The sequence below is a fragment of the Equus quagga genome, chromosome 10, assembly GCF_021613505.1.
Source record: "Equus quagga isolate Etosha38 chromosome 10, UCLA_HA_Equagga_1.0, whole genome shotgun sequence".
Lineage (NCBI taxonomy): Eukaryota > Metazoa > Chordata > Mammalia > Perissodactyla > Equidae > Equus > Equus quagga.
Window position 1 is genome coordinate 13,284,031 of NC_060276.1, and position 17,888 is coordinate 13,301,918.

Below are 17,888 nucleotides of genomic sequence, written 5' to 3' on the forward strand. Positions count from 1 at the left end.
CCACTCTCCACTTTTGCACATCTCTTCATGCTTTTGTTTTGGAGTGGTGTCTTTTGTTTTTGAGTCGGGCTTCATAGAAATTTACGGTACGTAGTGAAAAATTCATGTTCTACTAAATAGTTAATACCATTACTCAGGAATAGATAATCCAAGGCATGGATTACTGATGTTCTTTGCTTCTCTTCCTCCTACTGCTATCTGATGTTTGGAATTTGAGCATTTTATTGCTCATTAAAATCCACATCAGAGAGTGGTTGGGGCACATGGTGAAAATCAAATGTCACTCTTTTTCTTTTGCTTGTTTCAAGCTGCATTAAGAGAACTAAGGAGCTTCAGAATATTTTAAAAAATGAAGTTCCAGAAACAATTCTGAATTTCATTTATCATTCTTGGTCGTCTGTTACTATGACTAAACTAAGATTCAGATGTGTTGGTGTTCTATTTGTCTAGTGGTATGTAGTGGTATAGTTTTAAACCAAACCCATATGAAGGTTTTTGTTTGGTTTCATTTGGTTTTATAGAGCTCAGAATTTTAAAACTGTGAGGTTTTCTATAATAGGATTGTGATCTATTACATCCCAAAATATAACATTATCATGTTTTCACCACACAGATTGCTGTCAATCCACAAATGTGTGTTGAGCACCTGCTGTGAGCAAGGTATCATCAACACTGAGATATATCATATACATGACATGCTAAGAGATATCAGACATCTTTCCTGTGCATTGCATTGTCAAATATAGCGTGAGATTCTGGCTTGCAATCTGTGCAATTACTTTCCTTTACCTCACGTAACAGAAGGGCACAGCTTTTAATATGATGAGTATTGAATGAAGTGCCATCAGTGGCATGTGGTAGGAACACTTGTATTTTGAACTGTACAATATGTCCTAGCTCCTCTTTGATAACACCCTGATTTTAAGGGAAAGATACATTGTAGGCTCACCAAGAAATATTTAGTTCTTCATTAATATTTCTCATCCATATTACCACATCTACTACAGCAGAATGTATATGCGCCAAAATAAGAGATCTCAGAAAAACTATTCTTACCCATGAGGTGACTCCTTTACATTCTTGTTCACAGAAATGATAGCAGACTGATTTATCATCCTCAATAGACTTACAAACCGAGGCAGAAATCATCAACATTGGTCTATGACTCTTGAGAGAAAGGTACACAGGCTATTTTCAAAAGATGTGTGTGGCAAGCACTACGTTTTAAAAATGTACCGTTTTATTTTTATCCATGGTGTAGGAGGGAGTAGACAGCTGGTAGGGGGAGGACACCCACTGGTTTTCTCCAGTGAGTGGTGTGTGATTGTGAGGAGAGCCTGGGTGTAAGTTTCACGCAGTCAAACCTTCAAATGGAAAAATGAAGGCCCCTTTGGCACCACCCGGCTGCCCACTTACAACTATCCCCTCCCCATTAAATAAATAAATAAATAAATAAATAAATAAACCTCTTAAGTTCATCATTTTTATTCCTATAACCTTTGCTCCTGGAGATTGAAAGCTAAGACCCCTTTCAACCCTATCTCGGAAAATGTTGGCTCTTTAAGAAATACTACTCTGGGGGCCGGCCCCATGGCCAAGTGGTTAAGTTCGCCGCTGCCGCAGCCCAGGGTTCGGATCCTGGGTGCGGACATGGCACTGCTCGTCAGGTCACGTTGAGGCGGTGTCCCACGTGCCACAACTAGAAGGACCCACAACTAAGATATACAACTATGTACGGGGTGGGGAAGTTTGGGGAGATAAAGCAGAAAAAAAAAAGAAATACTACTCTGGGAACATGAGAGTACAAAATGACTATTTTTTAAGGCCTGGATTTATTTTGGGGTTGTTGCATTGGAAATAATGCAGATCATTTGAACGATGGAGTTGGACTAGTGTCTTTTCTAAGATTCTAGGAATCTCTCCCCAACTGGTAGATGGTAACTGCCTGTAACTTTCAGCAGTTATCCAGGGGAGCAATTTAAACCTTAGTTTGTTAAGGCTAAAGCTATTTAAAATATAGACCAATTCGTGGAGCTGGCTCTTCCAGAAACATCAAGATTTCCAACCTCCAACACTATACAAACCATGGAATTATCTTCCGTTTTCTCCAGGGTGTTTGAGAATATGTAGTTATAGCCCCAGTTATGTGACTGCAACCACAAATCAAGTATACGAAAAAGTAGAAGCGGCCCCATCTATCTGAATGTGTATAAATCTATATCTGTCTGTTCTTACCAAACACACATTACTTTTGGAAGACCAGACAGTCCTGCTGGAAACATTGAAAAGCTGTGGAATACAGAATTATAACATGGTTTTCCCATTCTTTTTGATTTCAGCTCTGTTTAACCTCATCCCTGTGGGTCTTCGAGTGGTGGCTATTCAAGGAGTTCAAACCAAGCTGTATTTGGCAATGAACAGTGAGGGATACCTGTACACCTCGGTAAGCCTTTCACTGTGGTCATGATTTGACTATTCTAGTTTTCATTTGATGCGAAATAAAGTATGCTGCATACGTGTCATCAGTGAGGAATTCTTGTGATGTGAGGAAGAGTGTTCTTGATGGAAATATCTCATTTGAAAGGACAAATTAAATTGCAGTGACAATTTATCTATTACTAATTAATCATTTGAAGCTATAACATTTTTGTTATAAAATCAAAGATCCACAAAACATTTTTGCGTTCAGCGGCATTTGGATTATTATTTTATATAACATGTAATGATCTGTCTTGCTTTGCAGCTGTGGGAAGCACAGCTATTTCTGTAACTCAGTTTAACATATATTTACCCATGTTTACTCCCAAAGAAATTAATGAGACCTCTTTCTCTGATCAACTCTAGGACGTAAAGAGCGGTTCTAGAAGTGTTTCTGTTTCTTATCCTCAGTTCAATTAGGTCACAATTGCTGTCTGCCTCTACTTTAAATACTATTTTTTTCTTCAAGCACAGTTCAAATTTCCCTTACATACAAATTCCTGCTTGCTTTTTTTCTTACAAGAGGTAACTAAGTAAAAAATGGAACTTTTTTCGAGAAATTTATAAACAGTGTGGACAATAATTGACAATTCAATTAGGAACATGGGGCCAAATGAAGCTTTTAAAAAAATCTTGACATTTAAATATAGGCAGAAATGGTATGGTACCAGAGTTAGGATTTCATTCTTGTCAGTAGATCGAGTTACAGATTACAGGAGACCACTTTCTATATGAATATTTTTTAATCTTTGTTTTGAATTTCATGTATTTTAGGAAAAGGATAGGATGTTAAAAATGGAGAATATTGCTTGCCACACTTCCTACTCAATAGCCTTAAAGGAGGCTATTGACATGACTATAGAAATCCATTCCTCAAACTGCAAAAGTGGTTCCCTGGAGCCACTCTTGTTCTCACCTCTTCCCTCAATTCGCTTCAGAGCCAGGTGTGTAGAAAGATTCTTGGCAGCCATGGTAGAAACCATGTCATAACCCTGTTTTTCGGAAGTCAGGATAGGATAGAGAGGTTGGACAGGAGTAAGACCACACAGGGCTCATCATTTGGTAAACTGGATAGTCCATTTCATTTTTATGATAAAAGATTAATTATCAGCATAATCATCAAACGCTGGTCACTATAAACATTCCTGTCAGGCCATTTCAGCTGTCTTGTGATTTAATAAATGCAAGGGTTTTTTTCTTTTGACAATTGAAAGATTTGGGTTTATTGCAAACTTTGTGAATTCTGTCACTTTATTAATACATTGCTATTATTATAAATGATAGGAAAGGGGATTTGTTTTTCAGATTTGTGCATTAAGGTAAGATATTTTAATAATGGAGGATTTTAATTAACCTCATTTACATCAACAGACTACCTCAACAGGTCTAGATGCAAAGGTAGGTTTTTAATGAAATAAATGACTGCTTTCTGAAACTGCTATGCAAGCATGGGAAGGAAATGGAATATACTGAGCGTACTTTTGAGAATGTAAATACCAGATGGCATAGGAAATAATTGCTGGTAAGGCATCCAGTATTTCACTGAGTTATGATCATCATCGTGGTGCCCTGATGAGATGGGTTGATTTAAAAAAAATCTTGCAACAGTAAAGTTAAAAAAAATTGGGGAATAATAGTATGAATTACAGTGAGAAAAAGTCATGTAAGTATGATGTCAGGCGCCCCCACTCAAGAAAATTAGGGCATTCGGTGTTATGCTTAGGGAACTGATGTCAAAAATTCTTAGCCTACCATTTAAGTTAACCATTATTCTAGCAAACAGGTAAATGTCGATGCGAGCTCATTTCTAAGGGAGGCTTCTCAGGGGAATCAGCACTGTAGATTGATGGACTTACTTTACATGAGGGGGGAAGCCAATAGACAGCAAAACATGGGACATTTTGTATACATTTCCTGTTAAGGAAAAGGAATCTTAAGTAAGTATTTTCTCTTAAGGAAAAGAAACCATGTTTTTGTTAAGGAGGAAAGATGTCTGGTTGATAATCCTAGAGTTCATATAGGGAAAAAATATCCAAATTAGTCTGCTCCAGGAAAGAATCTGAATGTTCTCCAGGATAAATTTTCCAGTTCTTCCAATTACTCCTTATTGATTCTGGTTTGGAGTCCCTTCACCATGTTGATCAGTATCCTCAGTGCGTGCCCCATTTTGTTAGCATCTTATTGAAAGTGTGGTGCCAAGACTCTTTTAGGATAGAGTTTGTCTTAATGACTTTAGCAGCTTGTGTTGCTGGAACCAAAAAGCTAAATGGAATATCATGCCTCTTCAAAAACAGAGAGTAATTAAAGAGAAAGGCTCACTCTTCCCTTACATAAAACCATGGCAATTCTGCTACTGAAATACTGTATGCAGTTTTAACTGCCACTTAGCAAAGAGAAAATAGGATTGGACAGTGATCTAAGGAGGAAGTCAAAGTAAGAAGAGGAAGTAGGGGCTACTGATTTGGGTAAGTAAAAAACATCTTAGGAAGTTATTGAACGTAATCTTGGTGAGAGATGACTAAGGTCTGCCATTCGCAGTGGCACTGGCTAAGAGGAGATAGATTCACAAGATATTTTAGAAGTAGAATCATTTGGATTTGGAGGGAAAGCAGGACCACCACGTATGGTTGAACATATATCATTGCCATTCACTGCACAGAAGGAAATAAAATATCTTCAGGCAGAGACTTTTTTTAAAAAAAATGCTCAATATTGGGTTATTAGGTACCCCAATGGAGAGGGAAAATTTTACCTTTGCAATTGGGTTGATGGTGAAGCTATTAACCGAGATGGAGGATATAGGAAAAAGAGCAGATTTGGGAAAGAAGGTACCTGAGTACAGCTTGCAATAGATATTGGAAAATATGAACCTAGAGCTTGAGAAAGGGATGTGAGCTAGAGATCAAATGTGGGAGTTATCACATGTAGGTGGTGGCTGATGCCATGAGAACAGTTGAGAGAATATGTAGCATAAGAAGACAAGAGGGTGTGTCAAATATTAGGGAATGCCAGGATGTAAGTGGCCAGCAGTAGAAAAAGAACTAATTTTGGTAGGTATCATGGTATTTATTGCAAAAGCTAAGTGGGGAGAGAGTTTTCAGAAGAGTGAGCAATGTCAAATGCTTCAGAGAAAACAAGTAAAATAAGAACTAGAACTGGGGCTGGCCCCATGGCCGAGTGGTTAAGTTCGCGCGCTCCGCTGCAGGCGGCCTAGTGTTTCGTTGGTTCGAATCCTGGACGCGGACATGGCACTGCTCATCAAGCCACGCTGAGGCAGCATCCCACATGCCACAACTAGAAGGACCCACAACGAAGAATATACAACTATGTACTGGGGGGGGCGGCTTTGGGGAGAAAAAGGAAAAAAAATTTTTTAAAAAGTCTTAAAAAAAAAAAGAAGAACTAGAATTATACCATATGAAGGTCTTCAGTGATCTTGGCAAGAGCACTTTCCGTGGCATAGTGATGGCAGAAGTCAAACTGTAGTGACTTGAGTGAGTGGGAAGAGAGAAAGTAGAGGCTATAGGTGTAGAATTTCTAAGAGAAGGGGAGACATGGGTGAATATTTAGAGGAGGACACAGGATTAAGGAAGGCTGTGAGGATTCTTTGGATAAGATACTTGAATATATTGGTTAGTTGAAGGGAAAGAGCCAGTAGACAGGGAGGAATTAAAGATGTAGGAAATGGGATCCTTTATGGCTTGGGGCCCCGAAGGAGTCTGGGGGAGTGATGGAAGTGAATATAAGTAAAAGGGTTAGATTAACCTTGAAAACAAGCGTCGCTGCTTCTACAGTAGGAGGCAAAGTGATGAGGACAGATGCAGACGTAGGTGCAGTAAGTCTGCAGGTGATAAATGAGGAAGTTGAAGGATTTCCAGCCAGATGATTTGTATTTTCCCAGTAAAGTAGAATGAGAGGTCATCTGCTGAAAATTAGAGACACAGGGATGGCATGGGTGAATGTTTGGAACAGCAGTTTTGGGAATGGGGAGAGGACACAGCCTCATGACCAGGGGTGGGTAAACTGAGGCCTATGAGCCAAATCCAGCCTACCACCTGACTTGTAAATAAAGTTTTATTGGAACATAGTTATGCCCACTCATTTACTTATTGTCTATGGCTGCTTTTGTGCTCTAACAGCAGAGTTGAATAGTTGCAACAGAACCCTTATGGCCCACAAAACGTAAATTATTTACTATCTTGCCCTTTACCGAAAAGTGTTTGCTAACCCCTAGTCAGATAATGTTTCTCAACCTTAGCTACCTATTAGACCTATGGACCTTCAAAACAATTCCATTCTCTGCTACACACAAACCAATTCTATCAAAATGTCTAAGGGTGGGGTGTGTGTGTGTGAATATTTTCTAAAGCTCCTCAGCTGATGCTAACGTGTAGCCAGGATTGAAAACCACTGAGAAAGGGCTAAGAAAAATGATTGCTGAATAGCAATGAGAAGCCCCCCAATGAGGTCAGAAACCAAGAATTTATTTGCGCCTTGTCCTTTATCTGAAATTTCTGAAGCTGATCTTTTTCTGCTATTGCAAACAAATTGCCTTTACATTTCTGGAGGACTGTTTCTTGAGATGAAGGAAAACGCTGATCCTTGGAAGAGCTGTCTTATTTTATTTCCTTTTCTCTTTTCTGTCTTCTTTTGCAAGTCGGCTTCTACATCCCTCAGTTTCTTTTAAATTCAATTTTACATTTTTACCATTTCTTTTCCCCTTTTGTCCAGTAAATAAGGAAACAGTACCTCCACCACGTTGTTTTTGCTGCAGAGATAGCAATTTCCTTTCCGTGATTAATCTCAGGGTTCTTGCACTGCACCCTCCCCCCTCCTTTTTTTTCTTGTTGCCATGGGGGACAGACGTGATGTAGGCTCAAGTGGCAGTGAGAAACCATCTGTGGCACAGAGAATCATAATTAGCCATTATTTCATAACATATTTACTTTTGTTCATGATATAACTAAGTCTTTCTAGAACTGTAAGGAAATTATTCTTCATTGTGCATAGAGAACTTTGTTCATACCTTTGCTTTTTCTTTATCAATAATAAAGAGTTGTACACAAGCTTTTGAGAGTTCCTCAAAACTTAATAGCATAAATATTTAGTAGTATAAAATGATTTGTAATACATATTTCAAAATTACTTGAAATAAACATTAACTATAGAAAATCAAGAGTCTTAAGTGTGAAAATATTAATGCCCTAGTATCTATTTTAATAGAGAAGTAATGACAGATATTAGAAACAGGATAATAAAAACTCAAAGCTACACCAAAAGCATTTTCGTTTGATTTTGGAGTGTTCCAGAACTCCGTAGCAGAATTTTAACCTGCCTAATTACTTACCTTTCATCAACACTAGTTTTCTGTTTCCAGAGTACACAGTGTGGGGTTGTTGTTGGGTTTGGCGTAGCTAATATGTAGACAAGTAGAAATCATTTGGCAACCAAAGCTTTTCTATTCAGATGTTCCTAGAGAGGACTTATAGGAGTGATTTTACTGCCGTGTTTTATGGTCCTGGGACTACCACAGCAAATTAGACGCAAGACCAAAAAACCGGTCTCTCTGAGAGTCAGCTTGATGCCATGAGAATGAGGCAGGATTCTCATGCATGCTGTTAGCATGCCTTACTGATCCCAGGGGCCCAGTCAGACTTGGAATCTGAACTATGGGGGCATATTTTCCTTCTCTACTGGATTATTTTCACATGCCTTAAACTTACCAAGTTTCTTCTCCCATCACAGACGTTAGTTTTGATGATTCAATAAAGATGTTGTCTGATTTTCCGCTAGATAGTTCTAGCTTCTTTTTTTTTCTTTTGCAACTAGTGAACAATCCATTGGGAGGCACTTTGAGTAAATAACCCACTGCCGAGAGCCCAATTTTTAACATTATATTTTCAGGAGTCCCAAACTTCTTAAGAAAAGTAAGATAACTAGTCAATAAATTGAGAATGACCATTCATTCTTAGATATGCCATCTCAGTTTACTAAGAGCTAAATCGAGATAGAGAAAAATTAACACATTTTTCCTAAGGTGAACAAGTGTCATAAAAAACAGGATCCAGCAGCAAAGGATTTTCAGGGTTCAGCATTCTAGTCACTGAGCTTGAATACCGTTATTTAATGGAAAGTTAGTTTATATCATCTAGGTGAATTAAAATCGGTTATAATATACGTTTTAGTTTCATACTGTGGGTTGGGGGTTGGTTTATAAGATGCCTCAGATGTTCAGTACATTTAGCTGTCAACTGTGAGCCTAGTCTTGCAGATTTGTTTAGTTCGTCTGATTTCAGTGTGTGACAATTTAAGACCTAATTTTCAGTGATATGACTTCACAGCTCTAGCCCATATTCTAATATAGAAAGGATGTTAAAGTTTAGATGAACTCATCGATCAATTCAGAGTGATGAATATACTCCTAGCAAACATTTGTAGCAAGTAAAGTGTTTGAGTTATGCCAAATCTGTATATCAGCAAATTCATATAATTTAGCTTCTAGGGTTATTATCATAGAGGCTTATAAATTTAACAGAATTAAATGGAGGGCACTGGTTTGAATATTATAGCTATTTAGGGAAGTGGAATTGACTCAATTATAAAAGGAAATAGATTTAAATTAAACACTATCACTATCATATCCAATTTGGAAGAAAATGATCATTATCAAATCAAAATTGATTTCTTAGGTGGATTTTGCATATAGCCAGTAGCCATCATACATAACACCCCCTACAAAGTGAGTAGACACAAATAAATTCTAACTTATAATTACAACTTTTGCTTATTTGTGTACTTCAGTTAATTCACAAATTGTTGAATTTGATTTATTTAATATAAAATTAGAAAAGTGTTGACTATGAAAACTTAGGGTCCAAATTTTGGTGTCTACATCTAAGAATCTTTTTTGTTTTCAGAGACTATGGGATTAACCATTTTTGATGGGCATTTTCGGTTTAGACTAATGAGTTGTAAGGGTAATTATACACGTACACACATATTTCTGAGTGGTATTATTAAAAATGGAAAAAGTAGAAAATGAAATTATTTTACAGGAAGAAAAGCAGAGAAGACAAGCACATTGTATTTGCCTAATGAGTGGCTCTGCTAGCTCAAGGAGCTAAATTTTATGTTTTAAGCAGGCTTTCAATTATTATATTGATGCTGAGTTAGAAGTTGTTACAATTATTGTATTGGAAAATATACTGAAGTAGCTGTATTCATCTTGGATATTCCTTTAGAATATCAGTGAATCAGCATAATTTTCAAACCTAAAATATATCTCCCAAGTCACAGATTATTTCACATGTTTAGTTCTCTTTGCAGTTAATGGAAATCTCATTCAAATGTGAAAGAAAATCTAGCTTGGCATTATTTGAATATAAAATTAAATAAATCAGGTTGGTTGTACCTTCAAAGTCAAGTTCCTTCTCTTTATGGTCTCTGTAAAAAGGTAACCAAAACTGGTAAGTTATTTGTGGTGAAGGTCTAGTTTCTTAGGTGCAAGAATTACTGAGAATGGTACTTTCTCAGAAATTGAGGAGAAAATAGTAGTTGTAGCTAAATAGAGTAAGATTGGCTCTGTATTTGAGGCCAAGTTGAAAAATCATCCAAATGAGAGGTCATGGGGCACATATTTGAAAGAGTGCCTGATGGCTTTAACTCAGAAGCTAAATTCATATTTGGGGGAAAAAAGCCAGTCTCTTGGAGCTAAAGAATAAAATAATTGGCAAAAACAATGAAGAAGAATTTTAGCAAGTAAAGCCAGATGTAAGGAGGTAATGCACACACACATGCACACACACAACACACATACATGAAAGACAAATGAAAGAAACCGATCTTGCATTCATTGCCCTGTTGATATTATGGGATGAGTTCCTTTGGAGTATATTTCCTAAAATAATTCTGTTTTCTATACATACCTTATGCTGACCATGTAATGACTTAGAAGTTGCTCTAGTGACGTATTTGGCAATGCTTAATGGCTTTATAAAACAGAGCAAAAAGACTTTTTAGCTATATTTTATGAAATTATCCAGTGACTCTCATGACTTGGTGCAGACATTGTTTCTAGTCCCTGCCTTCTTGTTTGTATAATTTTTTTCCTGTTTTTTCTCCCCAAATCCCCCCAGTACATAGCTGTATATTTTAGTTGTGGGTCCTTCTAGTTGTGGCGGTTGTATAATCTTAATGCACAATGTGATAGGAAAAATAGAGACCATCAAGACCATTTTGCTTATTGCCTTTCTTTTCATGAAAGTTGTCTTTTAAAATAGTTTATGTACTAAATCCTATACTCATTAAGTAGTGACTGATTGCATTTTTCTTCACTCCCCCTCAGTCATGGAGCAATGCCCAGCAAAAAATTACCTTTTAAATAAATATTTATTAAAATAATTGATATGTGTATAATAAAAAATAAGGACAACATATCTTTTTCAGGCCTTTCGAATATTTAAAATAAGTTAAAGTGCCCAATTGTAATCTTTCATGCATCCTCTCAAGTGTAAACATTTCAAGATTACATAAGAAAGTGAGTTACTGTGACACGAAAAAAATTGAAGGCAATAGCACTGGTTTCAGTGGTTACACTGCTTAAAGGGAATTGTGACTTCTGAACAGGGAAACTTTAAATGAAAGCATTTCTCTGATCATTATAATAGCTGTAACCAAGGTTAATAACTGGCAAGCCCCTGACTAATGCATTTAATATGTTTTGCCCAGGCTGAATGTGTGAATAGATAACACGTCTATGCTAAAATTCTGATTAAGTTATTCATCAGGTACTCTGATGCTAACTGCTTTTGACAGTCCTGGAAGTGGAACTGCTGGGAATGCCTCAATTGATTTCCTAGCTAGATTTCGTATATAGCCAGTAGCCATAATATATAACACCCCCCATAAGGGCCTCAGATGTGTGTAGGAATTCTGGCTCAGCATAATACAGGAGTACCCAGAATTAGAGATGATGTCCATTTTACCGAAGAAAAAAATTATTATAGACATTTGGAAAATTCAAATGTAAATAACAACCCCAAGATGTTATAACTTAGACTTCAATAATACAGAAGATGAAAAACGCTTAACGGAGGGAGAGTATGAATCATCCCATAATACTTTCATAATTGACAATGAGACACCAGAAAATGACAGTGATAGCTTTCTGAAATGAGATTCCAACAGGTAAAACTCCACTGTATATGGCAAATACTAAAACAAAAAAGCCTGTGCATGACAAATACATTGCTATAATCTGGCCACAAAATCAGCAAGACTATGGCAACAAAAGTGTTTAGTTGTTGGTCTGATTAAAGAATTCTCAAAAATATTGTATAAGGTATTCCCTGCTTCCTGCCCTCGTCATAACAATGATTCACTGTAATACAAGTGTTAACAAAAGAGCCTCTTTGCAGGCTATTTGCACTGAAGAAGATAGAGGTAGAGCCTAGAAGAGACCTGAAGCTAAGAGCTTGTATACTGTATCATAACCCTTAAAGTAGAGATTTCCTGTAAACTTCCTTCATTCCTCTGGTCTCGAACGCCTAGTCGTACATCTCAACTCCCAGAGAACCTGAGGCATGGTCCAGGAACGTTGTCAACCAATCAATTACTATATCTGTTGAACATCCACAAGGTACTAGGCATCCCAAACAGTGACCACGTTGGTCAACAGCTGGAGTTTACAGTATATATAATGAGATTTGTCCTAAATTCAGAGCCCTAGTTGTTAATAGTTGATCTACTATAGGAAAGATCAGCATAAACTATTTCTCCCCAACTTCTGCAGCCTAGCAATGCTATTTTTAGTCCAGAACTCCCTGTAAGAAAATTCCATATAGGGAAACAATTTGAATGCCCTTAGAGATGGGAGTGGGTGAGGGTGCATCATTATGGAAATTTACCAGTTGTGTTAAACAATATATGTTGGGTGTTTGGCACCACAGTCTTCAGCAGATCACCTTAAGACCACGTTTATGTGTCATGGTAAGGTAAAACTGAGTACGGTGGAAAAATGGTTTTCAGTTCTATTGAGAAATGTTGTGAGTTGAAGTACTTTAAAAGTTCTATAAATGTGCACCTCCACTTGCATAACACAGGTGGATTACAGTGGATTCAACCATGTAAAACTTCAAGGTATATCAGAGTTCACCTCATGTTTTTGGTCAAGGACACAAAGAGATCTTACCTTACATTTCTCTATAATTTCATGTCGCAGTAACAGGCATACCAAAGAGAAGCAGTGCTGACCCACAGGCAGAGACACAACTTCTGGGAGCTATAATATGCAAGATATATTAACACCTGACATTTTGAGGAATACAAAGTGTTCATTTCTCCGGAATGGAATTATCATTTCCTACCAATGACTTTCGTGACTGAGGAGAAAATGGAGCAAGGTTTTGACCCTGCCATCTCCTCTTGCTCTGAGATCCCTTTTACTCACGTGCCACTTCTCTCTGATTAGATGGGTGGTTAACACTAGAGACAATAAGTGGATAAAAAGCACGTTTATTAAAACTGTTTGTTACATTTACATTCCTAATATCCTTACCAGCAAGGGAAGCCACCTAGCCAATTCATTATATTTCTTTGTACTCCTCTGTTCCCAAGTAGAATTATTTGCTCAAACAAAGAAGTTCTGCCTCCAGTAGGGCTATCAATAAAACAAAGTATTTCTATTTCCAAAGCATATTTGAATCTAACAATTCTTAAATTTCACATAAGATAATAGGCTCAGGAAACACTAAGTGCTAGTGTCTCTGATCCAGGCACGAAACTTTAGTCAGACCAATAATTAATCTTGGGAATAGAGGTCCACAGCACCGCAATGGGTGGTTTTGCTTCGTGCTTTTCTTTCCTCTTGATTTTGCTCTGATTTCTCTCCACGTGGAGGGCACACAGAGCAGCATTTTATTTTGCATGGTTTGGAAGCTCTTTTAGTATGCCTTCTCTCCAGATTTTGAGATGATGCTTTTTTTCCTCTCCATAATTCATCCTTTGATTCACCACCCTTCATTACCAGCAGCTGTCTTGAACCTCTGACGCCTTGGCAAGACTAGTGGAGTTTCGGCATCAAGGGAGGTGTTTGGTTTGGTTTCGTTGTTTTTCAGTGTCTATCCCGCATTCTGGTGATGTTCATCTATTTGCGCGAACCACTCACGGTTCTTGCTGTCCTAGAGGTAAGCGCTCTGCCTGCCAGGGCTCGCACCTGGATGTGGACACGCGGAAGCATTTGTTTTGCAACAAGCTGCCTGGATGCTAGTTTTGTTTTTGTAATTGTGTACCATCAAAACATGCAAAAGATGTGAGCAAACAGGCAAGGAAAAAGAATAGTAAAGAAATATAAGAATTCCACGTGTTTTAGGAACAATTCTAGACTAGATTTCTTTCAGACCCGGTTACCTTTCCTTTTGACAGTCAGGAGACCTCAGTCATAGCAGTTTCAGTGAGCCAAAGTAAAAATGAAAGGCAGTTTCTTCCACAAGGTTGTTAGTACTCTCTGAAATTCTGACTAGCCTCTAAGTGCTAGGGTCTACCCTCAGGGTTTAATAGTGTGGGAACACTTGGCCCAGGCACCTCATAACCCCCGTCTCCACCTTACTGGTGAAGATATGCCGTAAAATGGCAGAAATTCAACGAGTCAGTAGAGGAGATTATATGATGGCAGATATTTTCAAATAAGTTTACCATCATTGCTTTTTTTCCACATTTGTGCTAATATTCATTCAAGTAGTTATGCAAACGGATTTTAAATGGTTTGATTATATACCTAACAATCAGGTTTTCCTATTGCTTCATTTAGCATTTTCTGCCAGAATATTTGACAAAATGGTTTTTTATCGTAAATATAGGAGCATTTATACAATAGTCTTTTTATGTGGTCAGTCTTCCATTTGAGAATGGAAAGTACTTGCCATTTTTGTCAGGATAATTGTGAACTGCCTTAGTGTAAAAATTGGAACCATAATGAGATTTGATTGGCGCTCTGGTAGGTTATTGTACTGGCAAAATGCTGATATAAAGAAAGCTTGCTGAAAGAAGATGGACAATTAGTTGGTTTGGATTATTACTTTGCTTTAACCACCCATGCTTAAGTGAGTGTTTTTTATTATTTCCTGAAGTATTGTTACATATCATTGCATGGTGACGTAAGTCAGCCTTTGAGAGGCTTTACAAATATACATTCTAGCCTTTTTCTATATATAACTAATCCTCAATTATAGGTGTCATTTACACAATTTATTTGAGTCATTCCTTTAATATGATATCATTTTCCTGGCTGGCATCATAAAGATTTCATCAAATACAAAGTTCAGTAAACTAAGAAATTCTCCCAAGACATCAATGTCATTTGTATAGAGGTAAAAGCATATTATGATCTCTCTGTATGAAATGTGTCATGCCAGTATGAGATATCAAACCCGCTGATTTACCAAACAAATAGCCTCTATTAGTAGTTAAATCCTGCTTTTTATATGGCTCAACACTCCTCAACCTGAGGGATCTCAAACTTCATATGGTGTTTTCAAGTCAGGGGAAATGAAAATAGGGCCCACTGTGAAAAAACCTGGAAAGTATCATCAGCAAGTTGCTTATTTCTGGCACATTAGTTAATTACTTCACAAATTGTTCATCGTGTTCCCATTTCACTTTTATAAGCACAATAACACTCTCTTTTTCTGAATGTTGCCAACATTTAATTTCTTAATGAATCAATGACTATTTCATAGGTTATAAATTAACATATGTGTTCACCCAACCGAGTGGCTACACTGCATTTTCTAACATTTGTTGGAGCATTAGGGAAAAATCAAATACAACCAGCATCACTTTTGCATAAATAATATATTTTCTCTTAGAATTTAAGATTAAACTTGTTCTTAAAAATTAGCAGCAAGATGTTAAAAAACAATATTTTTCATGGGGAGTTTATCTAATACAGCAGTAATGGAGAAAATTTGTCTTTTTTATGAGATTTTATTAAACCTTCATTTGCTGTTATTGTTGCCACCCAACCTATTACCATTTCGTCATGAACTAGTGTTTCATGCCTTATATTGAGGAAATTAATCTATCAGGAAACCACATGCAGAGCTGCTATATTAAAATCCATGATGGGTCAAAAGTTCATGGGGGACCCTTGATATAAATGCACTTTCTTTATATGGGAGGAACCCATTTGAGAGAGTTTAGTTTGTGTCATGCCAAAGAAACTTTGCTAAACAGAGCTTCCATTCTAAGTTTGCCCGTCTCTAAGACTCCATAGGTAGAATTATAAAGACAATCCAGTGTAACAATAATATCAAAATACATAATATTAAGTATGGTGATTTATTCTCTCATAGCCCTGTTGCCGACATCACCTTATATCACAGTACGTGTACTTGACAAGTGGTCAAGAAAAACTACTGTATTTGAATTGCTATTTTGTACTGCTGAATTAAATGCAAAGTCAAAATAGGTGTATTTTTAACAACAAATAAATCGTAGCTTGAAATTCATCATTTTGTCTATTTAATTTTTTTATCATTATGGCCTGGAATCACACTGAATGAGTTCTTTGTCATTCCAGAAGTTGTAGGTGTGTGCGTAATCTTTATATGTGAGGCAGTACTGGCCAAGAAACATTAAGTGACTTTCTTGAAAGATATGTGAACTTTTCATGAGCTAGTTGTTTCATGAGTCTCAATCTTCGGCAGAATTCCAGCATCACTGTCTCTGATATGATCTTGTGACAGATTAACACAGTTTCCAAAGGTCTTAGAAAGTTTTTCTTGCCATTATGGTATCAACAGGAGCCCCCAAGGCAACTGTGTTCCTTTAGCAGTCATCCCAATTGAAAAGAAAATTGCTCCTCTAGACAGTTTTATTGTATCTCTTTGTGGTTGCTAAAAGAAGCTTCCTTACCAAGTCAATTTTATTTCCTGCTTTTGATTGAAATTTTATTTTATAAGAATACCTAGTAGTTTATTTTCTCTTCAGGTATGACTTTCTGAATTCAAATGAGATAGGATGTCTCTGTTTTTGCTTTCTTATTTGTTTTGTCGACAATCATTCCCTTTTCTCCTGAAATGTCCATGGAAGGGCTCACTGCCTTCACATTTTTATTTAACAAAAGTCCCTTGATAGAAGCTGAATTACATGTCTTTAGGGCCATATTCTGTTTGGCTTCATTAAGTCAATTGTAAATATACAGATTAAAGCAGTATCTGATAATATCAGACTATTTCCTTGTAATGTTACAACCTTATAAAAGCCTGCATACGCACCACAGAGCCTCAGTTTGTGTTCTCAGAGCATAATGTGTGTAATATTTTCATGTACCTCTTTCATTCCCCAGTTGTTTCTGATGTGTAAATCTGGTTTCCCCAGATCGTATTTTAAGCTATTTGTGAATAAGAATGGTGCCCTCTACTTCTTTTATGTTTCCCACCATACTAAATTCATTATTGAATACCTGGTAGACACTCTCCTAATATTTAGTAAATAGATGATAGAAAATAATTTTACTATGTAAGAGACCAACGATTGAGAGAAAATAAATGATTTCTCTCTTTTACACAATAAGAGATGACTGAATCAAGAATGATACAGTTTAGTAAAGAGCCATTTAGATCCAAATTACATGTATGTTTCCATGCGTGTGCGTGTGCACATCTCTCTCCGTTTTCTTCACGGAGGTTTATATGTATACCAAGTCTTTGCCACCATTCCAAAATAATGCTGAATAAAATGCTATTTGATTAATCATGTCTTTTTTTATATATACATGAGAAACACTGGTTGAAGAAGTAGTAATGTCATAATTGTCCTGGGAGTCACAACGTGGGCACACTGAACTAGAAATCTAAGAATGTAGCTACTAAGCCCTATTCAAATGAATGTAGGAACTGGGCAGCTTCCTCCTTTTGTTAGGATCTCAGTTACCTCAAATATTATATGAGAGTATTAAGTTTGATTCCTATGGCCCCTAGAATCTCTTTTGCAAGCAATAAGTCCCTCAACTTTGCATTCATCATTAAATTTTTAATAAAATCCACAGCAGTGGGGTTGAGGAGAGTGCAGATCTAATGAGTACTCCTCAGTACTGGTTGACCAGGGGATCACCTTTGAAATAGATGGGTTATACCTGGGGAGAGAAACAATTATTTTCTACTCATGATCAAAACACTGGACGTGGGATTCTAATGAATCTTTCATTATAACACTATTTTATTTTTCTCTGCTTTGATTGTCTGATTTATTTATATAAAAGTAACATTAGGATTCTACTAGGGGCATAATTTGGCTTGACCAATAAAGGATAACTGTGTGTGTCTTCTAATTGCCTCCGCTAATTGTCCTACTCTTCATCCTGCTGTACTATGGAAAATGTCACATTTCCATGGTCTGCGACTTATATAATA

General features: G+C 36.9%; 1 protein-coding gene across 6 annotated transcripts in view; it reads left to right on the forward strand.

Moving 5' to 3' along the window:
- Positions 1 to 17,888, forward strand: part of FGF13 (fibroblast growth factor 13) — a 488,384-nt gene that overhangs the window by 426,868 nt on the left and 43,628 nt on the right. For all 6 annotated transcript variants that reach the window (XM_046672533.1, XM_046672532.1, XM_046672531.1 and 3 more), the window contains one exon: positions 2,340 to 2,443. In XM_046672533.1, coding sequence (XP_046528489.1) covers positions 2,340 to 2,443 — 104 coding nt within the window. The remainder of the gene's footprint in view (positions 1 to 2,339; positions 2,444 to 17,888) is intronic.